General features: G+C 40.5%; 1 protein-coding gene across 8 annotated transcripts in view; it reads right to left on the reverse strand.

Annotated features, from left to right (window-relative positions):
- Window positions 1–4,181: 4,181 nt before the first annotated feature.
- Window positions 4,182–26,696, reverse strand: part of slmapa (sarcolemma associated protein a) — a 77,205-nt gene continuing 54,690 nt past the window's right edge. For 6 of the 8 annotated variants that reach the window (XM_019359183.2, XM_019359179.2, XM_019359181.2 and 3 more), the window contains 12 exons: window positions 25,744–25,803; window positions 25,526–25,600; window positions 25,177–25,257; window positions 24,166–24,225; window positions 23,261–23,386; window positions 22,944–23,018; window positions 22,749–22,849; window positions 21,801–22,005; window positions 21,587–21,704; window positions 18,956–19,127; window positions 17,316–17,450; window positions 4,182–6,576 (listed from right to left, as the gene is read on the reverse strand). In XM_019359183.2, the coding sequence (XP_019214728.1) occupies window positions 6,481–6,576; window positions 17,316–17,450; window positions 18,956–19,127; window positions 21,587–21,704; window positions 21,801–22,005; window positions 22,749–22,849; window positions 22,944–23,018; window positions 23,261–23,386; window positions 24,166–24,225; window positions 25,177–25,257; window positions 25,526–25,600; window positions 25,744–25,803 (1,304 nt within the window). In that variant the 3' untranslated portion in view covers window positions 4,182–6,480. Of the gene's footprint in view, window positions 6,577–15,270; window positions 15,359–17,315; window positions 17,451–18,955; window positions 19,128–21,586; window positions 21,705–21,800; window positions 22,006–22,748; window positions 22,850–22,943; window positions 23,019–23,260; window positions 23,387–24,165; window positions 24,226–25,176; window positions 25,258–25,525; window positions 25,601–25,743; window positions 25,804–26,696 lie in introns of those variants that run through there. The other 2 variants (XM_019359178.2, XM_019359182.1) reach the window with 2 other exon arrangements.

The following is a 26,696-nucleotide window of genomic DNA, read 5'->3' on the forward strand; positions in this document are numbered from 1 at the left end:
TCGTTTGTCTGAGTTGCTAGTCTGTGACGTTTTACCGCCTCCCAACGGCATTGAAGTTCACTGAAATGTATTTATTTTCCGCACCTTAGACTCAGATGCAGACACTGGACACAAAGTAGTTATAGACTCGCATGGTTTGAATATAAATACATGTAAAAACATAATTTCATATTTTTTCTAGTCAATAACCTTTGTGTCAGTGAGTTTCACCTCACATTCTGTAAATTTATTTATTTATTTATTTTGCATAAACCTTCATTCATTTGAGTTTCAGGCCCTCACACATCTATTGGGGTGTGTTGAAATTCGAGGCGTTATTTCTTCCAGCATTTTTAAGCCCTCTTACCTGTTCAGTACTGTGGTCTGGCAGGATTACATGTGAGAGGATGGACCTTCATAACACTCAAAGCATTTCCCATTTATTTGTTCATGCTGGAGAAATTGTAGCAAAGAAGATTTCCAGCACTTTAAATATTTTTTGGAGTGGAGAGCAGAGGGTTTGGTCCTGCTTACTTCCTTCAGTTTATTTCCAGTGAGTGTAAGTGCCTTACACCTGAACTCTGTCCAGCAGAGGGCGATTCCACTGGTTGTTTCCTTTTGTGTATAACACTATGTGGAAACTCCCCTTCTTTTTTTTATGGTAGGAGCTCAGGCGCTACTATTACTGAATACTACACAATACTTTGTGTATATCATTCTTTATCAGAGTGAAACAGGAGGATGGAGGACAGTACTCTGATCAGCCAATAAGGATGCAGCGTTCACTGGTTTAATAGTTAGTACCAATCCTCGTTCGTCATGTCTTCATTTCAAAAAGCTAAGCTGCTTATGATGAAAACCCTCGGACAGAGGCTTCATAGCAGGACTTCACTAACAGATAAGTGATGTCACTGCTGCTACGTCCATCTTTTATTTACAGTCTGTGGCTGAAAGCCATAAAGCTGCCGCAGACTAAGATTTATCTATGACTCTGGGGTAAGTTTATAAAAACACTGATTTCACTTGGTTTAAGCTCCTTTAGACTGAGAATTTCCCACCTGTTTTTTCCACATTTATTTCTTTCTGACTTATCTCTGCTTTGCAGCACATCTACACGCCCTACACATCTACACGCCCTTGTCTGTGCTCTGTAAATACTGCAGTGATTATCCCATGTGCCGCTGATTGATGATCCACTTTATGAGCACCAGATGTGAGTCCATGTGTCCAGTGACCGTCCGGCCTCCGCACTTTATAAGAAGTTTATTGTCATGAAACACTCCCTCTGCCCATGTCCCAGTATTTTAAGTTTTACCTGAATGAAATCGTGTCTTACTTTTCTTTTCTTCTGACTCAGAATCAGACAGACAGAAATATGAGTACCGTCCTTTTTATGATTTTTTATTCTGTCTGCATGTTGAAACCTTCTCATAAAAGGTGACATCATGCTCCGGATAGATGATTGATGCGTGTTTGTTGTGTGACGACATTCAGCTTATATCAAACACACACACTCATATGCAAGTCCAGACCTGTGTTGTCTAATTGTGCAACCTTTGCTTCTCTTCATTATTTCATGTCTGCATTACATCACCTACAGCTCACTCTGCCTTAAAGGGACAGTTCACCTCAAACTCACTTGGCCTGCAGTGTTTTTTAGATGAAGATTGTTCTGGAAAGATCTCAGACTTCTCTTGATATAGAGAAACCTGGGAGAGAAGTAAACGGCACTCGGTTTGTGGTGCTCCCAAGTAGCAAAACACAAAATCAAAGACTTCTTAGAAAAGTGTCCATAAACGTTGGTGTGAGCAGGTTCCGCCCATGGAGGAAGGCTTACAGCTCAGAACATGATGTTTGGATTTTATCAGATGGATGATTTCTTCTGCAGAGCAAAAATAAAGTGATTTATTTTTATAATAAGGAGTCGGTGTGTCATAGTTCAGGGTTTTCAAGTCTTTTGTTTGTTTTTTGGTTCTATTTTTTCCTGTTTTGACTTTACAGTTGTTCTACTGATAGGTTTCAGTTCTTGTCTTGATTTCTGTATTATTCTAGTTTCCCTAGTGTTATCTTTCAGTAATGTCATGGTTTACTTGGAAGGTTAGTGTCTCCTCCTGTTTTTACTTCCTGCCCCTTTTCCTCCTCTTTGATTGGCTGCTCCTCTCTGATTCTGTCCTCTTGGGTCAGTTGGTCCTCGATGCTGTTTATACTGTACACAGTCTCTTCCTTTTTCAGGTCCTTTTGTTGTACCAAATTATTTTCCGTGTGTTATCTGCTTGCAGTGCTGGCTCTGGCCCATTGTGCCCTTTTGGACTTCTGTTTCCACCAACATATTTTATCATTTCTTTTGCGGCCAGCTGTTGTCTCGTGCATCTGGGTCCTCTTATCACACCTCATGATAGGGTTTTAGGATTTTATGGAAACCCAAAGAAGAGTGAAAAAACTACATCTGGTCGCAGAACTTTTATTTTCATTTCAAACATTTCAGACACAGCAAACATGTGGAAGAAGGTGCTCTGGTCAGATGAGACCAAAATGGAACTTTTTGGGCAAAATGCAAAACGCTATGTGTGGCGGAAAACTAACACTGCACATCACTCTGAATACACCATCCCCACTGTCAAATATGGTGGTGGCAGCATCATGCTCTGGGGGTGCTTCTCTTCAGCAGGGACAGGGAAGCTGGTCAGAGTTGATGGGAAGATGGATGGAGCCAAATACAGGGCAATCTTGGAAGAAAACCTCTTGGAGTCTGCAAAAGACTTGAGACTGGGGCAGAGGTTCACCTTCCAGCAGGACAACGACCCTAAACATAAAGCCAGGGCAACAATGGAATGGTTTCAAACAAAACATATCCATGTGTTAGAATGGCCCAGTCAAAGTCCAGATCTAAATCCAATCGAGAATCTGTGGCAAGATCTGAAAACTGCTGTTCAAACGCTGTCCATCTAATCTGACTGAGCTGGAGCTGTTTTGCAAAGAAGAATGGGCAAGGATTTCAGTCTCTAGATGTGCAAAGCTGGTAGAGACATACCCTAAAAGACTGGCAGCTGTAATTGCAGCAAAAGGTGGTTCTACAAAGTAATGACTCAGGGGGCTGAATAATTACGCACACCCCACTTTTCAGTTATTTATTTGTAAAAAATGTTTGGAATCATGTATGATTTTTGTTCCACTTCTCAAGTGTACACCACTTTGTGTTGGGCTTTCACGTGGAATTCCAATAAAATTGATTCATGTTTGTGGCTGTAATGTGACAAAATGTGGGAAAGTTCAAGGGGGCCGAATACTTTTGCAAGCCACTGTATATACATCAACCAATAATTTATTTTTAGGCATCTTTCTTGGTTGTCGTCATAGAAAAGCTGTAAATAATAACACACATACACAAAAAGAAAACATCATGACTATGATGTTTATTCTTTTTCTCTGAAGATTCAACCAGAGATACTTGACTGCAGTTCTGTAACTTTAAATCTGCTAACCATGATTAATGAAACAAATGTAAAAATAATAAATTAAGGGTTTGTAGCAGCACACGTTTGGATTTTAGGTGCTGATATTTCAAGATTTTTCTTAACGATAAAGCAACTTTAACAACTTTGAGATAATTTTATCTTTAAAACTTTAACATTACTTTCCCTTAAAAAAACAACACACTTCATTAATCCCGTATCAATCAAACTACATATTTTATAAACATTGTCTTGTACTTGGGAGTTGTTTGTGCACTACAAAATCATTCAAATTCACAAATCAGTTTAATATAATACTCCAATCTTGAGATTTTTCAGAAATGAAGGCATTCATACTGATCTTTAGCTTTCTTCTTGCAGTGTTTTAATCTAGTAAAAATGGATTAAAGAGAATTATGTTTTCTTTAACACAAGTCTTCAAGAATCTGGAAACATCAATATTTAAAGTGTCTTATTTGCATTTAATTCAGAACCACAAAGTGCACACCATCTCTACACGATCTAAGATATAATTTTCTTTTACCCAAGTCTGATGCAGAGTTTTAAATCTTGTGAGCAGTTACAGTAAAAACCCCTTTGTAATGCCCTTCCTGCTGTTGCCATTTCAAAATAACAGCATGCAGAAGCCAGATGGGAAAAACCAGGATAGTTTCAACCTTCTGAAGTATTTATATTGACCCAAAATGAGTTCATCTTTCAGTGTTTGTGAATAAAGACACAGGAAGCAGGTTTGGTGGGTCAGCTTGCTACAACTTTAATCCAAACATCGCTCTGCATATTCAATACATCCTCATCATATCCTCTACATAGCTCCCTCTCATATCTCTAAACAGTTTTAACAAAATAAGTCTAGTAGCACATCAGTCGATAACATTTTATCTTACAATTCTCTCTCTGTTCTGTAGTGTTTTTTCTCTTTACACATCAGGAGTATTTGTTCATTGTCTTATTTTAGTTCTTTTTAAACACGGAGACGAGACGGAGTACACGAACGATGACGAACGCTGCTCAAGAGTCCAGACTGTGAACCCACACACACACACACACCCCTGTCTACCAACACACACACACACTTTGAAATGATTCAATGTCTCTCAAAATGTTTCAGTAGAGGCTTGACGTCTTGTGTGTCAATAAAAAAAAATGAATAGATTTTGATATTTGGCCCGTTAAACTCTGAAAACATGGCAAATTTTCTTGTTCCTCCTTTAAAATTTTGCTCTTTGGGTGTTGTATAGTCGGTTAATCTGAATTCTGGGAAATTCTCAGACATTTGAGCCGAGATTAAGCTGAAAGCCCTGGAAAAAGCAACCTCTGACTGTCCAACCAAGAGTGTGTGTGTGTGTGTGTGTGTGTGTATATCAGGTGAAGAGTGTGTGTGCGTGTCTGCACACATACACAAACTGTGGTGTTAGTTACATCAGAGGCACTTTGACCCCTTTTCTCTGTGCCCCCAACATGGAGAAAAAAAAAAAAGTAAATCCAACATAAACTAAATCAGATTTTATTTCAATAATTTGGCTTCAAGTTTCAACCCAGACCCCAAAATTCCCCCAAACAGAAACAAAGAAACAAATTAAAATAATAACCCCAGAGAAAAGGCCAAGTTAGACATCCAACATGGCCAACTGAAAGCAGAACAGGGCAGAGCTTCCTGAAATTGCTTCAGCGCGAGAGCTTCCCAGCAGCCTTGGGTTAATCACGACGATGTGGTGCGCTTTGTCACCGTTTGTGCTTCGTTTGTGCTCTTAGAGCCAGGATCACGCCGAGTCTATAAACTCAGACCTGCTCAAGCCCGATGTGATGCACGGTCACCTGAACTCACATTTAAGGCGGAACACCTGAAGTCACTGAATGAACATCTATCTGACCAAAAACAGATCTTAAAGCTCAAAGTAATCGAATTACTCCAACTCTAGTGAAACAGATGTTAGCAGGAAACCAGTGAACGCACCAAACTCTCATGATCTGTTTCACAGTACGGAGTACAACACTGTTCATTTTAGTGGTGTAAACATGTTTCTTCTGGACAAATTGTCAACATATCCTTGATAGAAAAGCTGGAAACAGCAAAATAAATAACTGTTTCTGTTTTTATAATTTTAATTGTAGTAACTGTAGCAATCGATGGACCTGAGGGATGTCGCAGCACTGTGGGCCACTTTACTGCAGCTCCCATTCAACTACCACAACCTTGCCCTAACATAAACCTCCGCTGTGGTTTAACTACACTTCTAACCTTTAGTTACTGTTTGGAAACAGCTGCTATCAAGGAAGTGCCCTGTCCCAAAGCCTTGAAATGTTGTTTCATCTGTTTTGGACATTTTATCAGAGAAAACTAAAATGAAATGTGTGGCTATTTTTAATCTCCTTCAGGACACAAAAAGTATTTATTGGTATTAATCGAGGATGGGTACATCCCCTGGGTGAATTACACCTAATTATGTCTGTAAACTGGGATCAAGAAAAAGTGGCTCCTCCTCTAGATCTGCTCTAACACAACGAGCTGGTTTGAAGAATTTAGCGAGTAAATTTAAGCTGAATGTGGAGCTGCGTAAAAGAGAAGCCATCTCTTCTTCAGCAACTCTGTCCTCAGAGGTAAAGTTGAAACGGACAGATTCAGACCTGTCAGTGACGTTCGAAGCTGCTGGAAAGCGCCGTGTTAGCATTAAGCAGGTTTTTGTGTGTATGTGGAAGCTCCACCTGCTGGAGAATGTTTTGTTACCTGGAAATCAGCAGAGAGACGGAAAAAAGGGGGAAAGGGGAGAAAAAAAAAAAAAAAAAAAAAAGGAGCCCCCACCAGAGCTGAGAGAGCGGAGAATAAAAACAAAACTCCCCGCCGCAGGAAAAACAACAACAACAACAAAACAAAAAAACCAAAACAAAATAAACCAAGAAGCTTCTGAGTCCTCTGTAGAAACCACAACCTTTATATCCCTCTACAATTATGTACAATTAGACTTTATACAAGTAAAGCAGTGACGCTCTCCTCACGGTGCTCCGTGTGTGTTCGCTTGTGTTTTGTGTCCTAGGTGGAGCTGCTCTTGGAGAGGTTGGGGTAGAGGACGGCGGCCGTCACGGCGACCATCACTGCGACGACCGGCATCCACGGGCTCCAGCCGCTCTGTTGGAGAGAGACGAACGAAAAAACACATACGAGACAGAAACAGACGAAGAAACGCGTGAATAAATAAAGTTAGTTTGAACATTACAAGTAAAAGTGGACAGAGGCGGAAGGAGAGCTTTTAAAGAAAGAGGAGAAAGAAGATGAAGAGGTGAAGACAAAAGAAGAGAAGCCACTTCAGTCCAAAAGATGATATTTTATTTCTTTTTCTGGTGCAAAAATTCATCTGATTGAGGAAAAAAAAAAAAAAAGTTTATTTAACGAGAACAACGTAAATGAATCAGCCAAACTGCATGTAAGTGCCAAAAATGTCCACCTGAGGCTGGCTCCAATCAATCTCCATATACTGACATGTAAAAATGTAACTTTTATAGTACCCGCTGCAAAAACATAGGTTTGACCTCATAGTTTCCTGCTTCTGACAACTACACAGGATTTTTCAAATAACCGAGGCTGAGATTTTTAAGGCTGTGGCTGCTTTGACCGACAGCTCAGAGACAGGTGGCTGAACTGGACCTCTCAAATACATTTATGCCGTTTCTCAGCTTTTAACATTATTTTTTGGCTTTTTTTTTTTTTTTTGCCTTTATTTGATTGGACAGGGAAGATTTTTGACACACAAAAGTGGGAAGAGAGCAAACGGCCTTCAAACCCAGTCTGCTCAAAGGGTCAGCTAAACTTTTTCCCCTTCAGAATATTTGTAATGTCATGATCTGAATAATATGGCTAATCAAACTGTAGTATTTTATTAGTGGAGTGCCCACAGAACAATGGATGACTTTGCAGTGGGTGCATCCATCTATTATCCATTTATTTTATTTGCAAGGAACCCTTTGTCTAATCAATCTGAAACAATAAAAGTCATATTCACTACAAATATATATATATATATATATATATATGCGCTATCACAGCTAGAGATTGACGAGGTACAACATAAATGCTACGGCAAGGAGGAGTCAGGACGCCAGGTCAGGGGGGAGATATCATCACCCCCACCCGAGATTGGGTACATAGCCCCAAGTGCGATAGGAGAAGGATCGTTGAGTGCGAGAGGAACTGACCTGAAAGATAGGATCATGGCCAAGCTTGAAACCTGGATCCCCCGTAGCCGGTTACCAAGATTACGTGAAGTACCCTCAGAAGGTCTGCTAGATGATGTTAATGCAGCACTACGGATGATACCTACAACCACGATTACCGACACTAACAAGCTGATCTACACTACGGCAGCAGTGATCAGTGAGATGCTTGGCTACAAGTTGAACAGCCACAAGGGGCAGTACCCTCCATGGAGAAGGAGGCTAGAGGGCAAGATCAAAGTAGCACGAAGGGAGGTTAGCCAACTAACGGAGTTGCAGAAAGGCATGACAAAGAAGGTGCATAAGAAATACAGCAAGCTGTCCATACCTGAGGCCTTGGAAACTGCCAAGCAAAGACTCACAGCCTTGGCCAGCCGCTTGAGGAGGTACACCAGAGAGATAGAAGGCAGGAGAATAAACCAGCTGTTCTCCACAGAACCAGCAAAGGTGTACTCTCAGTGGCAAGGGAACAATAAGAGAACAGCACCACCAAGGCTGGAGACGGAGCAATACTGGAAGAGCATATGGGAGAAGGACGCAACCCATAACGGCAATGCTCAGTGGCTAGTGGATCTGAGGGCAGACCACAGCAACCTCCCTGAACAGGGTCCAGTAACCATCACAGTGGCAGATATCCAAGAAAGGGTCTCCAGTATGAAGAGTTGGACAGCACCAGGGCCCGACATGGTTCACGCCTACTGGCTGAAGAAGCTGACTGCACTCCACGAGCGTCTGGCAGCACAAATGAACCAGCTGCTAGTTAACGAGAGACACCCGGAATGGCTAACTGAAGGTCGGACGGTCCTGATCCTCAAGGACCCCAAGAAGGGACCGGTCCCATCCAACTACCGACCAATAACCTGCCTCAGTACTACATGGAAGCTCCTGTCAGGCATCATATCGGCTAAGATGAACGGGCACATGGGTCAATGCATGAGCGGGGCACAGAAAGGGATTGGCAAGAATACCAGAGGCGCAAAACACCAGCTACTGGTAGACAGAACAGTCAGCCGAGACTGCAAGACCAGACTGACCAACCTGTGCACAGCCTGGATTGATTACAAGAAGGCCTATGACTCAATGCCCCACAGCTGGATACTGGAATGCCTAGAATTGTACAAGATCAACAGGACCCTAAGAGCCTTCATCAGGAACTCAATGGGGATGTGGCGCACAACACTAGAGGCCAACTCCAAGCCCATAGCACAAGTCACCATCAAGTGCGGGATCTACCAAGGAGATGCTCTGTCCCCACTGCTGTTCTGCATAGGCCTGAACCCCCTCAGTGAGATCATTAACAAGACTGGCTACGGATACCGACTACGGAACGGAGCAGTTGTCAGCCACCTCCTGTACATGGATGACATCAAGCTGTATGCCAAGAGTGAACGAGACATCGATTCACTGATCCACACTACCAGGCTATACAGCAATGACATCGGGATGTCATTCGGGCTGGAGAAGTGTAGTCGGATGGTAACAAAGAGAGGAAAGGTAGTCAGAACTGAGGGGATCGAACTACCAGAAGGCAACATTGCAGACATAGAGGACAGTTACAAGTACCTGGGGATCCCGCAGGCGAATGGGAACCATGAAGAGGCCGCTAGGAAAGCTGCAACCACCAAGTACCTGCAGAGGGTCAGGCAAGTCCTGAGGAGTCAGCTGAACGGTAAGAACAAGATCCGGGCCATCAACACCTACGCCCTGCCCGTGATCAGGTACCCTGCTGGGGTAATAGGCTGGCCAAAGGAGGAGATAGAAGCCACTGACATAAAGACAAGAAAGCTCCTTACCATGCATGGAGGGTTTCACCCCAAGTCCAGCACCCTGAGGCTGTACGCTAAGCGGAAGGAAGGGGGCCGAGGACTGGTGAGTGTCAGCACCACAGTCCAGGATGAGACAACGAACATCCAAGAATACATTGGGAAGATGGCCCCAACTGACCGAGTGCTCAGTGAATACCTCAGGCAGCAGAAACCCAAGAAAGAGGAGGGAGACGAGGAACCATCATGGAAGGACAGGCCCCTGCACGGTATGTACCACCGGCAGATAGAGGAGGTGGCTGATATCCAGAAATCCTACCAGTGGCTGGACAAAGCTGGACTGAAAGACAGCACAGAGGCACTAATCATGGCAGCACAAGAACAAGCTCTGAGTACAAGATCCATAGAGGCTGGGGTCTATCACACCAGGCAAGACCCCAGGTGCAGGCTGTGTAAAGATGCCCCTGAGACAATCCAGCACATAACAGCAGGGTGCAAGATGCTAGCAGGCAAGGCATACATGGAACGCCATAACCAAGTGGCCGGCATAGTGTACAGGAACATCTGTGCCGAGTATAACCTGGAAGTCCCGAGGTCAAAATGGGAGATGCCCCCAAGGGTGATGGAGAATGACCGAGCTAAGATCCTGTGGGACTTCCAGATACAGACGGACAAAATGGTGGTGGCTAACCAACCGGACATAGTGGTGGTAGACAAACAGGAGAAGACGGCCGTAGTGATCGATGTAGCGGTTCCGAATGACAGCAATATCAGGAAGAAGGAACACAAGAAGCTGGAGAAATACCAAGGGCTCAGAGAAGAGCTCGAGAGGATGTGGAGGGTGAAGGTAACGGTGGTCCCCGTGGTAATCGGAGCACTAGGTGCGGTGACTCCCAAGCTAGGCGAGTGGCTCCAGCAGATCCCGGGAACAACATCGGAGATCTCTGTCCAGAAGAGCGCAGTCCTGGGAACAGCTAAGATACTGCGCAGGACCCTCAAGCTCCCAGGCCTCTGGTAGAGGACCCGAGCTTGAAGGATAAACCGCCCGTAGGGGCGTGCTGGGTGTTTTTTTATATATATATATATATATATATATATATATATATATATATATATATATATATATATATATATATATATATATATATATATAGCAAGGTCCTTACATTTACATGTATATTTCAAGATTCATCCTTTATTTTTGGTGAGAAACAACAAAGGTTTTAACTCAAGCAAGTCAACATGCCAAGTACAATTTCCTCCTTGATTACGTCCAATAGGGGCTTAACTCGAGTTCCCTTTTATGCATCAAATATGGAATTAAGGCCCAAGTGTTTGTTGCTTCAAATTCAAAACAGCTTTAAATTCCTGCCGAGGACGGTCGATGTTTGTGAGTTTTACTCGAGTTCTCTGCTGACTTGTGTATGAACGATAAAAGGAAACAAATTCAATCAATATCATCTTTTGGGACTTCAGGACAGGAGGAGAAAACAAGTAAAAATTAAATTAAAAACAAAACAAAACAAAAAAACCAACAAATTATGTTACCTGAGCAGAACAACAGAAAAGTTACAGACCAATTTCCCCTCAAAGCAAACAACAACTGGGCATACTGGTCAGACGTTCCCGAATAAACAAACAAGCAGCAAACACAGTACAAACACGATGGACATGATGATGGATGCTTCAGAAATAAGGAAAGTAAGAATGGCTGCAGAAAAAAAGACAATAAAAAACAAACCAGTAACAGATGAAAATAACTGAAGTTTAGCAGCAGCTGGATGCAAGAACACAGAAGAAGAAAAAAAATTAATAAATGAAATTAAAAACAAACCCTGCAAAAAGAAACATAGGAGAACACAAACATGTAATTAAAGAAAGCTAAAATAAAGCACCGAAAACCTGACGGAGAGGAAGAGGAGAGTGAATGAATGAGGCAGGTGGAAGGAGAGGGTTAGCCTTTAAGATGCGATGGTCAGAGCCCGGCTCTTTAAAGGGGAACAGAGTGTAAAAAAACAGAAGGGTCACCTTTAGAAGTTTCCACAGATGAATTAAGCTCATCTACATTTCTCACAGCTCCAGACTTTTCTTTGAATTAAAACTGAAATATTGTTGAATTCTTGGGGTCGGGGAGAGATAAAGTGACAAATCAAAAGGAGGGTCACTAATTTATTTAAAATTACTGGGCTGAACATAAACATTAAGACTCTCTGATTAACTTTTTTCCCTTTATTTCTGTTGTTTCGCCTCTTCTTCTTAACTTAAAATTTTAACACACTGCTGACTGTGAACGGTCAGCAGTGAGCGGTTCAGCACTCTGTTTACACAGGAGGCGTTCAGGTGCTGCTTTCAGTGTGGGACAGCCACGTTTTGGCCCAACACGTGATGAAGTAAAGCTGCAGCAAGAAAACAGCCGCAGGTGCAGGTGACGTGTGTTTCACACCAGTGCTGTGGACAGCAGCTGGATTGGTAAACACAGAAACTTATTGTTCCTCTAGTCGTGCGTGAGACGGGCAACTTAAAAAAATGCACCTTCTTGACAGACTGAAACTAATCCCAGACAAAAGCACCATTTCATTCTGCGAGTAATGCAACCCAAGTTTGACAACTGAACTTTGCTTAGCTTAAAAACCGATCTGTGTAATATTGTGATGAGCCATACTCCTGCAGCGCAGTCAATAAATAAATAAATAATAAATAAATAATGCTTATTTTCTCCACTGTGTTTTTCAGGATTGTCAATTTAGGTTGCATCTTAAAGATTAGTCTTTATTATGGATGTGTGGTGCTGACTGACATTACCAGGATGGTCATGGTTTCTTGCCTGGTCATTAAACTATCAAAGTAGGCAAAGCTTTGAAGTAGTACAGTGTGCATAGATGTACAGCGATGACACAAAATTTGCATCCATCATACACATCTAAACACCCTGGAGGCCTACCGTGCCTTCGTTTTCAGCCAGGCTGTTTACATTCCTCTCATCTAGTCAGTGGATTTGGAGATGTGCGGATTATCGGCAGATTGGTTTATTTATGCATTTTTTCCACAAAAATAAAAAAGTCACTACAGCCACATCCCTTGTTTCAATTCCCTCAGAAATCATTTGTTTTGATCTTACATGACAGACCTTTCTGAGATCACTTTGAGCATGTAAATAACAAAACAAAATAAATAACTAAATAAATAAATAAATAAATGGCTGTGTCCAACTTAGTGTTGAATCTGCTCATCTGGACGTTGCGTTTTCATTGGGAGAAACATTTCGTCACTCATGCAAGTTACTTTTTCAGTCTCAGCTGATTTTCCCAACCTGATAGTAACAGTAACAGTAAATTTCCATAATGACTGAATCTAGTATCATTGCTTCAGCAAAAACCTTTGAGGACTCCTTATATGTCGGCTGTATCCAAACCGCTAAGAAGCATTTCATTAAAACGCAGCTTTTCTGTGGCTTTCAAACCTCAAAACACACTACACCAAAGATCAGTCAACCACAAGGATGTGTTTCCCCCACCACAAACACAGTAATATAGTGTACACAGTTAGTGGCTGTAGCTGTAAGTCATCTGCTAATCGGAAGGTTGTGGTTCGATCCCTAGGTTTTCCAGTCTGAATTCCAAATATCCTTGGGCAACATACCACCTCAAGTTGCTATGAGTATGAATGTGTGCGAACGCTAGATAGAGAGCACTTACATAGAAAAAACATATAAAAAAAGGTGCTTGCATGAATGAGGCAAGTTGTGCGAAGCGATTTGAGTGCTCAGAGTGGAAAAGCGCTATATACCATCTATAGACTGTCGTGATTTTATACATCGGGAAAACCAAACAACCTCTGGCTAAGTGGATGGGACAACACAGAAGAGCTACTTCATCAGGCCAGGACTCTGCAGTCTATTTATACCTACAGTCCAATGGCCACTCTTTCGATGAGGATGTGCACATCCGGGACAGGGAGGAACACTGAGGTTTGAGTGGTGGTAAAAGAGGACATTTTTTGGTGATCTAAAAAAGTGAATGCAGCCACTCCAACCACAGCTGGAGTAACATTCAGAATGGTACTAACGGCCATTGATCAATTAACCGAACTCGAAGCTGGTTGTTAGTCCGTGGTGCTAGTTTTGGTCATTATCCAAATGTACTGTTTATAAGGTTGGGGAAAGCTACCGTTAGTAGAGAGTGAAGGAATCCCCTGAATTAGTGAAAAAATATTTCTCACCCTGAAAACACAACGTCCAGATGAACAGATTCAAGGAATCACCTTGTTTTGAACCTACACGCTTCGAGCGAGGGTTGGTGTGATGGAAAAACTGAGGGGCACTGCACGCTCACATGTCAGTTACAGAGTAGACACGCCCTGTTTTATAACACCCTTTTGACTCCAATTGTACCATCATTTATAAAATAAACATGGTGTTCCATTTAACAATGTGTTTACTGAGGTAGATCAAGTGAGCTGAAGGGTGACTTCTTCTAGACACCCGGGCATTCCTTTACAGCCAAAGGAGTCTCCCCCTGCTGGTCATTAGAAAGAGTACAGGTTTATTGCACTTCCATACTGTATTTAAAGACCTGGAAGCTAGGTGCCTCTTTTATATCAAGTCTACAATAACAAGCCTTATCTATCCATTCCCCTCCCACCCCCCCCAACGATAGGTCAAACACCGCTGCTGTGAAGAGCATGAAGCATATGTACAAGGCTTCCTTTAAAATGGAGGGTCTGTGGGTGGAGGGAGCCCATCCCTTTAAAGAGCAGAGTTTAGTGTTAGCTGCAGCAGAGCAGAAGCAGAAGTGAGACTGACTGGCAGACGAACAGGCAGACTGACAGCCATGCAGTTAGAGCTTCTCAAATCAGAAGACGAGGGACCAGACGCCATGATGATGATAATGATGGCTAAGATGATCCTCAGTCTTAAATGGAAGTTTAGGAGGTGAAGAGAGCGATCTGGTGATCAGAATTCAGAGTTCCACTTTTAACAGCTGGGTTACCTTTATGTATCATCATCCTGAGCTGTTAGCATTCAAATGGTGAAAGATGTAGTTTAGGAATATTTGGATGCTTGCCAGTAATAACCTGCTCCTTACTCTTACATTCCCTCCTTATTTAGGTTAATTTGTTACTGAATTTATGACCTTTTTTAAAAAAACAGAAAAAAGTGTGGACATATGGGGGAAAAAAAGGAATGCACTTTAGCCACAATTAAAGTAAAATGTTAAGACTGTAAAACATCTATAAATGTGATAATGTCCAACCCCATAGTGAGGGAAATACTATGCTCCTACACGACATAAGCTAAAATAAAATCTCTTCTGGTAGCTTGTTTGGAAGGAGAGACTGACCTACAAAGGTGCCTCATATCAGGTACAGAACGTGTTCCAACTTTTTGTTTATGAGGGGCTGCCAATCAAAAAACAATTGAATTAAACTGGGCGGAGGTAAAACAGCAGGATTCACACTGAAGTTCTGCATTAAGGCCCAGTATAAGAAAATCATGAGTCATGCAAAGCTTCTCTATTAGACTTATAAATATATTATTACAATTCTTTGTGTTGGACACGCTTACAGGAACTTTCACTTTCAACAGCAATGCCTATAGTTCTTATTTTCAAAAATAATAAGCTCTCATGGCGCAAACCTGTGTTGGGTTCACAGAGGGAGATTTCTTTTCAATTTCAGCACGTCAGTTTTCCAGCTGAAACTCATGACCCTGAATTCATCACAGATCAGAATGACCCTTTCGCCTCTGACATCTTTCCTTCCAGTGATGACAAACAGATAGATGCATCAGAGACAGACAGACGGACAGACAGGACGGCAGAGAGATTGACTGATGTCATGTCGGTGTGTACCTTTCTACCACAACTGGCCGAAACACCAGTACAGCAGAGCCAGGACAAGGCCCATGAATATGGCTTGGACAGGCTGCAATATGGATGGCTAAAAGGGAGAGGGGTTGGAGGGGAGAGGGGATAAGAAGAAATCAGCCAGCAAATCAACCAAAACCAACATGGAGGATGGAGCAGCTACAGCGAGGGGGGAGGGAAGAAAGGGGGAGAGGGGAGAGAGGCAGAGAGAGGGTTTGGGTTTGTATCTAATCAGCCGTTTTCTACGAAGCAGCACCAACATTTCTACACATTCAGCAGCCACATTCACAAACACCACGGAGGAGCAGCCATCCGTCACCAGGCTCTTTTAAAACAGCAACACTTTTCTGCAGCAGGAACAGATCTCCTCCAGCTGCCGTCTGTCAGCTGGTTTCAATCTGATCTTTACAGCACGACAGACACCGGTTCATACAAAGAAGCCTAACAGAAACACACTGAGTGAAGAGAGGGTAACTCTAGTTTTTTATAATCAAGTTCTTATTTGCTCCATTGCTATCAGTGCTAATTAATGCAAACAGTAGTTAATGAGATCTGGGAACACAGTGAAATGAGCTACAAATACTTTTGTCTAGAAAATCTTACTTTTTGTAACCCTGATGGACATTTCCAAAAACAGTTTTAGATCACATCAGTGCCATTCATCCTTCCTTCCAAATAAATCAATCAAATCTGGAGTTTTGTTTTAAACTGCCTAGTTGAACATTTCATGGTTTCCATCTGGATATCTCCATAAGAGATATGGAGATGGTTTCCATCTCCATAGCTCAAATAAAACTTCACTCATCCTGCAGAAAAACATTTTAGTCTCCACAAAAGAATTAAAAAAAGGTCTCGGACAAGCCCCCATTTACGTTACAACCCGGTTTATAAGCATCATTAGATCAATAGTTAACCTAGTTTAGGATGGCAAGGTCCAGCAAAAAGTAGTGGAAGACCTTCCAAACCAGTGATCGCATTCCATTATCCACAACGTATCAGCTACAGACCACTAGCAGTTTAGCCCATGCAACGCCCAAAGACGATGCACTGTGAGGATAATGAGAATTGGAGAAGGCCATGAAAGAAAAGTGGGACAGAAGAGAATCAGTTCACTTAACATACACCAATGGTGGATTTTTTTATTTTATTTTTTCATAATAGATATCAATTGTAGACTTTGTATCAAAAAATAAATAAAATAAACAAACAGAAACAATGAGACTTTCTAGTGTGGCCTTCGTGTTCCCAGATCTCAGATATTGCATCATTATTATTACCAAAAAAACTAAAGACGCAAAATTACAAGGTTGTAATGAAGAGAAATTGGCCTTTAGATATATTGTGTTTTAAAAAAACACTATGTTGATTTGGGTCCAGGGACTTTGAATCAGGACTTTTAATGTTTAAAGCTCAGTTGCAACAAACCCTGATGTAATCTGCTGTCACTTGAACAGTTGAAAGAAGAGGACAAAGAGCTGAGGGAGGAGGAGAGGAAGAAAAGGGGTGGGGGGTACAGAGTAGGCTGCTCCGCCTCACTGATTTTCTGATTAATGTTTCCAAGAGTTTTTATTTATCAGCTTATTTATCAGAACAGGATATAAACCAGGAGAGACGGTGAGGTCACATGTTGTCACCTTGGCTAGAGGAGTCAGTTTAAAAAAAACCACACACACAAAATAAACACACAAGTCCTTTGACTGTGTTCACAGAGCTGCATGAATTCATTTAAAAATCACAATTTAAATGTTATTTTGTTACCTCACCAGTGATTATTTGGCATTATGAGCATTTCTACTTTCAACAAAGATGTTATTGACAGTTCTCTTTTTATAGGATTTAGACAACACTAACGCTGTGTGACATTCAGGATAAAAATGCAGCTTCACCTGCATAAAAAGCAACCTTAAAGCAAAAATAAATTAAGGTAAAACTTCAAGCTGAGCAAACATAGATTACAAGAAAAACAGTCCAAGCACAAGTCTGTGTTTTTTTATCATAAAGGAACAAAGAGTGTGGGTGTGGGCACTCACAGAGCTGGACTTGTCCTGCAGCAGCTTGAGGTTGCTCTTGCACTGCTCCAGCTCCTGGTGGATGTTCAGCTTCTCCTGCTCTGTTCTCTCATAACGCTGACGGAGATCAGACAGCTGGGACTGTGTGTCTTCATACTACACACACACACACACACACACACACAGATACGCCACTGTTATTTCTATGACCACTGTCATTTCTATGCCCATTTGCATAAAGGGTTCACTTCCAGGTAAAGTTAACCTCTTTGGGATATCCTTTTCCTTGTGACATCATACAGATCCAAGAATAGAAAAAAAACTGCCAGAAAAGAATAAGGTCCCTTTAAAAACTGATGGAGAATCCACCAAGTGCCACATTTACAAAAGCTCACTAGCTGCTGTTACCAATAACTGAGTCAACAAACACTGGACTATTTATACAACTATCTGACAAACACTATGACCTGCTGAGTTATTATCATTTTGTATTTTCTAATTAGCTTGTATTTATATTTCATTTTGACTTTTTGCTTTCAAGTCAGTCTAGTTTGTTAGTTTCCAGACTGGAATTTCTTATCTTTCAATGTTTGAATTGTTAGTTTTAGTCTTTTTAATTATTATTTTATTATGATCAGGCTAGCTAACCTTAAACTAACAATTACTAAAACTAAGAATTTATCCTCTATGTTAGTATTTTATTTTAGTTAGTTTTCTAAGTTCACAAAATTGTTTTAGGTAGTTTACTTTCCCCCCCCCCCAAAAAAACTTTGGTTTCATTTAAATTTTTTAGGATTTTTTTTCCCATTTTTATTATATTTTAGTTTTGTTTTCTTCACTTTTTACAGCACTTTGGTCATCCTGTGTTGTTTTTAATTGTACTTACAAATAAATTGACTTGAAAAAATGGACTTTTATTTTCAGTTTTAGTTGATTATAATAACTAAAACTGCTGTTTGGTCAACTGTACTTACAGACTGTTGAAAAAGTTAATTCTTTGATTTCAGTGATTGAAATTTCAGTGCATTATTAGTCTGTAATGTCGCACCCACCAGCAGATATATGTGAAATACAGTTTATGGACAGCCTGTTAGTGTTTGCGCCTTCTAGCTCCAAAAATACAAACATGGTGGCAGCCAAATTGCTAATGCCGAGATTTATGTTTTTCCCTCATTTCTTACAACTTTCAATTCCCCGAAGCAAACATACAATCAATAAATCACCAACTTGTCAATTAATGTCACTTGATGTGCTCCACTGAACAGATCCTGACTGCAGCTTGCTTGTGTAGCTGTTTGTCTATCTAAAAGTTCTTTTTAGCTGAACCATTTTTGGTTTTGTTTTTAAATAAGGGAGCTCAAAAATTTGTTCAGGCTGCTGCTTGTATGCATTTCCCTCACTGTGGAGATTTTGGGACATTTTATTTTATTTCTCTGAGAACCCCAGTGTGGTTTCCTCTCTTTATTCACATCTGCCTTAGGCATCTGCTCAACCACCTTCACTCGTGCTGACTTAAGTCTCTCTGGATTTATCAAAAGACTCAATGATCCATTTCCAACTTTTATTTTTCATCTCTTCCATTTGTTCTGCTCTTTCTTCACCTGGCTTTTGCTGTGTTTTATCTATTTATTTATTTTTTAAATCCCATCCTGTGTGCGTACCTCTTTCTGCAGTGTATGTGTGCGGGCCTGGGCCTGGTCCAGCTGGCTCTTTAGCCTGCTCGCGTCCTGCAGGTGCTGATTCTCCAGAGAACCCAGTTTGTCCTGCAAAACCTCCTCCCTCTTCTCCATAGACTCCAGACTGCTGCTCAGGACCAGACTCTGCTCCCTGGAGCTGCAAACACACCAAATCACACGTCTACTCAGTTATCACTCCACTACATTTCCCAACAATGTTAGAAACTCTCGAAGGATTCGCGATGTTGTGACTTTACTGAAGACTTATGAGGCTCATATTTCAGGCTCCATATTTTTTTCACTGTACTCTAGAGTCACTTATACTGGACCTTTGTGCAGGCCCTCAATTTATCCGGTCTGAAACAAGCTGTTTTAGCTCCTCTCTATTTAGACCAGCTTTTTTTCCCCCTAATTGGCTGTATTTTATAGACAAAGGGTTTGAACACCCTTTGCGGGGCTTGTGTGGTCACAATTAAAGCTGTGATTTCATTAGTATCATGTAGATCCAATGGTAGGAAAAAAGCGCACCTTTGTAGGAATACTGAGAGAGATTACTTTGTACTCTGACCAGAAGCCATTATAAAACATAAAATATATAAATCATTGTGTGTAACTGGGATACCTTACACATGATGCACAACATTTTTTAAAATAATTTTTGCAAATAAAGGCACAAAAATTGCATTTCCTTTTGTCATTAAGAAGAGCGAGACTTAATGTTAACAAATAGTCGTGTCTTCTCGATAGTCATGTGTTCACCATCGCTGCTGGTAAACAGATGAGTGCCTGGTTCATACAGTGTTTTATTCTGAAAAATGACCAAACTGTATGCTTCCTCTGTGTCTGGCTTCCTGTCCTGCTTATCTGCACTATGCAGCTTGGTGCTCCATCCATCAAAAATAGACTAAGGGTATGTTTTTAGCCAAGTCCTCAGCGTGTCTCGGCACTGACTGACCTCATCCATCTTACAAATGCATTATGATACGGAAAATTATGTGCTGACTGGATTTCTTTTATTGACAGCGAAGATTTTGATCTGATAGAACATTTTACTGGAGCTGAGTAAGACTCGATTCTGTAACCAATCACACTGGTAAATTCCTTTTGACGTAGCTCTCCAATATGATTTTCTGTTTATAGAGCTACATGCAACATAAACTGGAACATGTAGTTTATACTTGTGTTTATAGTTTTGAAAACCTGTCCAACATGTGGATCAAATCCTTGGACTGGTACTGTAAACAGTGATTTCTGTATTTAGCTCGTTTATGTAAATGCTGCAACAAAATGTCATCAACATTAAAAAACACTCTGACTTGTTTCCATAAATGTCGTCAGAAAGAGTTCAAATGCAGAAATTGATCCACAAACAGCAAAATCAAACTTTGGACATGCTGACAACTCTCATTAGTGAGATCTCTTTAAAGTGGTTTTCAGTCTTCTCCTGGGATTTGATATCTTTAAAACACAGGAGAAAAAAAATGCTTGATTACTTTTGAGTGCAACTGTACTTAAAATATATGTACATGGTACAAAACATGGTTCTGACTCTACAGGCAATTTATCTTCCATAACAACTAAATAAATCTAAATAAATTCCTTTTTAAACTTTAAAGTTACAGTGTGTAAGATTTCAAAGCTAGCTGTCAATAGATTTCAGTCAGCTCAAATTGTTTGCTTACTCCTCCCAAATCAACCGCATCATTCTAGCTGAGGTGGCTGTTGTAGGAATAATGTGATTCTTTCAGTCAAGAGATCAAAAACATTTATATTAGATTAGCCCATAATGGCAGTTTACTGTTTGTTTATAAGAAAACATTTTTTGTACATACTACCTGAACTTTTTTTGAATAATATCAACAATAGTAATAAACCAGGAAATACAAACAGCAAAGTGACTCCAAACTGGATCAAGCTCGGAGGTTTTTGCTATCTGGGTAGGCTGTCAGTCCACTGTTTACCTCAGCTGTCAATATGCAGGATAAAAATCGTCCATGTCCAAGTGCTTTGTAGAAAGTCAAAAGATGTGTACAGTTTATTGTAGACTAAAAAATTTGTAGCTGAGGCGCAGATAAAATCCTGCTGAGGACGTGGTTGTGGTGAGAACATGCAGCAGTGTTTTCTCTCAGCGGAGAACAGATCTAGCAGATGGTTTCAGTAAGCTGTCAGTCAGCTGTCATCTCCTCGTCTTTCTCTGCCTGAATCAGCTGGACACCATGTTTCCTTCTGTCAGTCTCACCCTCAGCCTGCCCTTTAATGCTGAATCCAAACTCTGAACCTGATCTGTTGACTTGGCAGTGCTCCTGAGAGCCGTCCTGGGCCAGAATTCATCAACTCGATCACGCCTGTCAAAAGACTTTAAGGTCCACCTAACAAAGTTTGATATGTTCCAGGTTTCGAGACTCTCAGCTTGAGATCCAGTTAAGAGACTATAAGTTTCAAAGTGGTGTTTATTTAGTAACGGTATATTCAAATGGTTTATAGATGTGTGGATCTTTTTTTGACAAATAATTAAATGTGATCTTGTTTAATTCTGACAGCACTGCAGTATAGTAAAATAAAAAAAAATAAAACAGTGGATTCAAATAAAGAATTTAAAGCAACACGTGTGTGTACCTGCTCAGCTCAGCCTCCAGGCGGTGCAGTTTTTCTGTGAGCGTTTTCCTCTCAGCTCTCAGCCCATCACAGTCCTGCTGCAAACACGTACACCGCTGGTGCAATGCAGTGCACTCCGCTGTGGCAGCGAGACAGAGAGGACGCACAGTTATGATTAGTAGTGATTCAAAGACATGAACAGACAGCCTCAGACGAACATGCAGGCAGTGCTCACCCTGCAGCTCGCTGGCAGCGGTCTGCTGCTGTTTCTGCTGCGTGAAGGCCTCCTGCAGCCGGGTGATCTCCTCCTCGTACTTGGCGGCTGTGTTCCTCCAGTGCTCTAGCTCAGAGCGCACGCTGACCAGGTCTGTCTGCAGGACAGTGATCTCACGCTCCCGCTCTGCCGTGGCTGCCTCCATAGCATGTCGCAGGACGAGAATCTGATAGCAAAAACACAATCCGTGGGTCGCTCACTTTGTCATGTGACTGCAATTTACTGCAAACTGACAAATAGGGAGACTTTTTGGGTAATGAAGAATGAGTGACAGAGACTTCAGGGTTCCTGAATCATTAAAAAAAAAAAAAAAAAAAAAAAAAAATCCATATAATGTTTTTGATAAACTTAAAAAGAAGGACTATGAGAGAACAATGTCACAATGTTTACCATTTGTCATTTTTAGAAACAAGAATGTCTAGTTACAGTTTAATTTTTATTAATTTCAATGTTTTTTATTATTACAATAATGATTTCAAAAGAAAATATTTTTAAAAATATTTCCACAGGCAAGATGTAAGATGCACTAAAGCCTCTAGAGGACTTGTGTGTAAAAGATGTAACCAGACTGAGTAAACCCAAAGACATTCCCTGAATATCTTTAATTGGTTTTATATACTTCTGTAAGCACACAATGTTGTTTCAGTTTGTTGTCTTAATTCAGTTAATTAAAATTTTCCCTTTTATTAGTTTTAGTTCAGTTTTTTTTAGTTAGGTTTTTTTTTTTCTTTTTAGCTCTCATTAGTATTTTCAACTTTTTAAGGGTTGTTAATGACCCACTCAAACCCTGGAGTCCATAAAGAGTCTGACATGTTACACATTAGCCAAGAGAGGTTTCAAGACAAAATGAAAGAGAAGTGAGGAAGAGTTATGACGAAGAACTGGCAGCAACAGTAGGTGAAGAGGTACCTCCTCCTGAGCAGAGTAAAGTTCCTCTCTGGTGCTGCAGATGGTGCTCTCCCTCTGCTCCCTCAGTGCCTCCATGTCAGCCTGAAGCTTCCCAAGCTGAGCTAAAAACACACAAACACATAGAAGGTGAGATGTGGCAGATAAATACTCATTGATACAAATCTATAGTACATCTTTTTCTCTGTGTTCACTCACTCTGCAAGAACTGGATCTGTTTGGTCGACTCCTCAGTCAGCTGAGAGTTACTCCTCCTCTCCTCCTCCAACAGAGCTGCACACCAAGAGTCACACAGTCACTATGTTTATACCACTGTTCTTTTATATTTTCATGCAACGTATAATTGGAGAGATGCAGAGCAAGAACTGTCATCTCACAAACTCAATAATACTGTAGTAAAAATGTATGAGGTAAACTTTAATTCAAACAAAGTTTGCGAGCTATTAATTACAATTAAATTTCTAATTATAAAATATTACTATATATTATCCACAGCCATGTGAGAACACTGTTACCTTGTAGCTCTAGACATTTCTGCTTGCCGGTGTTGGCTAATTCTTGGGCCTCCAGAAGCTCTCTGTGGAGATGGTGGATGACCTGCTCCGTGTCTCCAGGCTCTAGACCGGCCCGATGCAGCTCAGCTAACCACACACACATACAAAATGTTAAGTACATTATTTATTATGTTACAGTCTTCTTCTTCTCAAAAAACAACCTGAACATTCAATGAAAAAGTCAGAGTCTACAAATTGTCTGTATTTTTATTAAAAAAAAAACAAACAAAAAAAAACAGGAACTTTCCAGACTTAACTTCTTCACTGTTCAATAAATAAATATATGAATATACGACTGAGCACACAGTGACAGTGTGGATATCAACTTACTGAACATAACCGACAGGACTAATTTTTTCAGTCAGTTGTGAGTGTAGTGGGTGGGGGCGGTGGGGAGTGTCCAGCTGACTAGATAGTAGCTAGTAGATCTTTTATTGAGAAGATGGATGTCCTGGTTTAGACTGGGCCCTTTCACTTATTCAGATTTACATGTGTATATTACACATAAGTAAATGTAATCCCAGCTTTAAAAAATGCGCTTATTTAAAATATCGCCTGAGACCACAAACTCTGCAGGAAACAGTTTACTGAGGTCACAGGTCATGGCAATGATGCCTTTTTCCCACTCATATTTAATACACCTAGACTTCTTATCCCAAAGGTGAGAGTTTAAGGCACTTCAGGCTTCGCTTCGCTTCATCCACCTTTCATAGTCTGTAGACACAAACTCTAAAATGGAAAAAACACCAGGCCCTTCAGGGACCAGCACAGCTGAACATCTCCCTAATGGTCAGTTAAATACAATAATCAAACTGGGTGGCCCGGTGTTTTGGGGTTTATGATCACAGGTGCACGGCCACAGTTACCTTTGAGCAGAGCTACTCTGTTCTGAGGTTCATTCAGCTCTTGGTCGTTCATGTTTCCATCTGAAACACACAAAAACGCATAAAACTCCTATGGCTGCTTCAGGATCTACACTCCAGCAGTTTCAAGACTAATCAGATGCTGACATAATAAACTGCTAGAGAGAACAACTAATTTTAAAAGACACAAAACACCATTCTGTTCCAGGCAACTAATTTATAATCTTTAGGAAAAAATCTAAACATTTTCAGCAATTTGTGAAGCTATGCCATAATTACCGTAAATCCCGGACTACAGAGCGCACCTGATTAAATGCTCTAATTGTAGAAAGAAAATCAATTTTGTACTTGTACAGGCCGCACCGGATTTTAAGCCGTATGCGTTTCATTTGTAATATGAGATATTTACACAGAAATATTACACGTGAGGATTTTTAATGTTTAATTTAATCCGTAAGGTAACGTAAACATGGTAACATAAACGTTATGGTAACATACAAAAATACATACTGCAAATGCTTTTTTTCCTCGAACAGCGCCTGTAACACAGCTACCTTTAAGTATACGTACGCATCGGTAACACACAAATTACGTTGCTTATGGTTTTTTTACAGAACAGTGCACAAACAACATTACAACGTCTCTTAACAACCGATAAAAATATATACCGTATATATACGACTTATCATTTTGATTGGTCTACTGTTACCAGGCAAAATGTTTTTGGCCGCATGAAAAAAAATATGCATTAGCCGCATGTCAGTATAAGCCGCAGTGTTCACAGTGTGGGGAAAAAAGTAGCGGCTTATGACCCGAAAACTACGGTAATTAAAGATTGAAGAGCAGACAGTGTGAGACAGAACAGCTAAACCTTAAACAGATGTCAATGCTATTCGAAATTAGGTCGAAAAGAAAAACCTTTCCAGTAAAACTGAGAAAACACAAGACAAATTTTGGAATCACCAAAATTAGACTTAAACCGATGAGCAGGAATGTGTGGGTGTTTTCACTGACCTGATGTGTCATCACTGCTGCGGTCTTTGCTGGGACTCAGAGTGTCGGACATGTCTGACTCTTTGGCATCCATCTGATTCCCTGTGGACGCACAAACAAAAACAAACACGCACATCAGCCAGGACTAACTAAAAACTACAGTGTAATCACTTGACAGTCCACATTTACACATGCCATCAAATTCAAAACCAATAAATTACTTTAAGCAGCTGGAACACATGCACAGTGTTCAGGTAGATTTATACTTCTACTTAAATCAAACGTAATTTTGGGATCATTAAAACTGAACATTTAAAAAAAATAAAACAATATCATAAAACCTAATTTCTAACTCTGGTGTGTTCTCTACCTTTGAGTCGATCAGGGCTGGTCAGGATGTCATCTCCCGCCGTCTGGTTGTTCTGTAAGTGGGCGTCCATCACTTCTACAGAAACATCAGGGTGAAAATTTCAGTTCAGCTTTTAAAAAACAGCAATCCATTTAGCTTGCTTTTGTTCATGGATGAATCTATATCAGGACTCAAAAACCCCCCAAAGAAATCCAAAAGAAACAGAGTTATTAACTTACCATCAAAGTTGGCCAGTTTGTGGATTGAAGAACTGACGGTCTCCTTTAGCTGTTTGACGGCTGCAGAGAGAAAAAACAGAAAACCAGGAGGAATCAGTTTAAATAAGTCAGAAAATAAAATCGGACCTCCACCATTATCAGCTGGATTAGCAGTTGGTTAGTAAAAGTGTTAGTATAGAAATTCAGAAAAACTAATGTTTTATTTCAAACTTCTCAAACTGAACAGCTGAATCAGAGATTAATCATTTTAACACAATTATCAGACGACTGGAAAAAACGTGTAAAACACTGAACCAGCTGACAGCTTGAAGTAATTACTCACTACTGCAGTGACATCTCACTTATGTATCCTTACATTCAGTATGATAAATACAATGACATTTTTGTACAGCAAAAACTAACTGAATTCAAATGTGGAAATAAAGTTAATAAAAAATAAATACTTAATGCAATCGAGACCTTTGAAAAAGCCAAACTACGCTTACCAGGTGTTATTAGCTGTTCACACAATAAATGTTAAATTAAACTACAAAATCAACACAGCTCACTTCAATTAATTCCAAATGACCTTAAACAAAACTAAAGCTTCATCTAAAGTCCTAATCTCCATCTGTGCATTATATACCACACCAGAATGTGGCTGACAGCTGATAGTAAATGTAATCAACCGACAAGGTACACCAGCAATAAAAATTCCACAGTGGATGATGTTTTCCTCAAATGTTTTCACACACTTGCTACTCTTCACTCATACCATCTGTTTCCGGTATGAGTGAAGACATGGTCAATGTGTAAAAAGGTAAATTTTCCAAAGTTATGTGAAATGAAGAAACTAAAAGAGAAGGAAGACGAGGAAAAGAAATCGAAGGGAGAAAAAAAAAATCTGTGTTTCACTTTAGTGAAAAGTTATAAAAGCAACATGCAGGGAAAATCTGCTTCAGAAGAAGCATGAC

Source organism: Oreochromis niloticus, linkage group LG5 (genome assembly GCF_001858045.2).
Source record: "Oreochromis niloticus isolate F11D_XX linkage group LG5, O_niloticus_UMD_NMBU, whole genome shotgun sequence".
Taxonomy (NCBI): Eukaryota; Metazoa; Chordata; class Actinopteri; order Cichliformes; family Cichlidae; genus Oreochromis; species Oreochromis niloticus.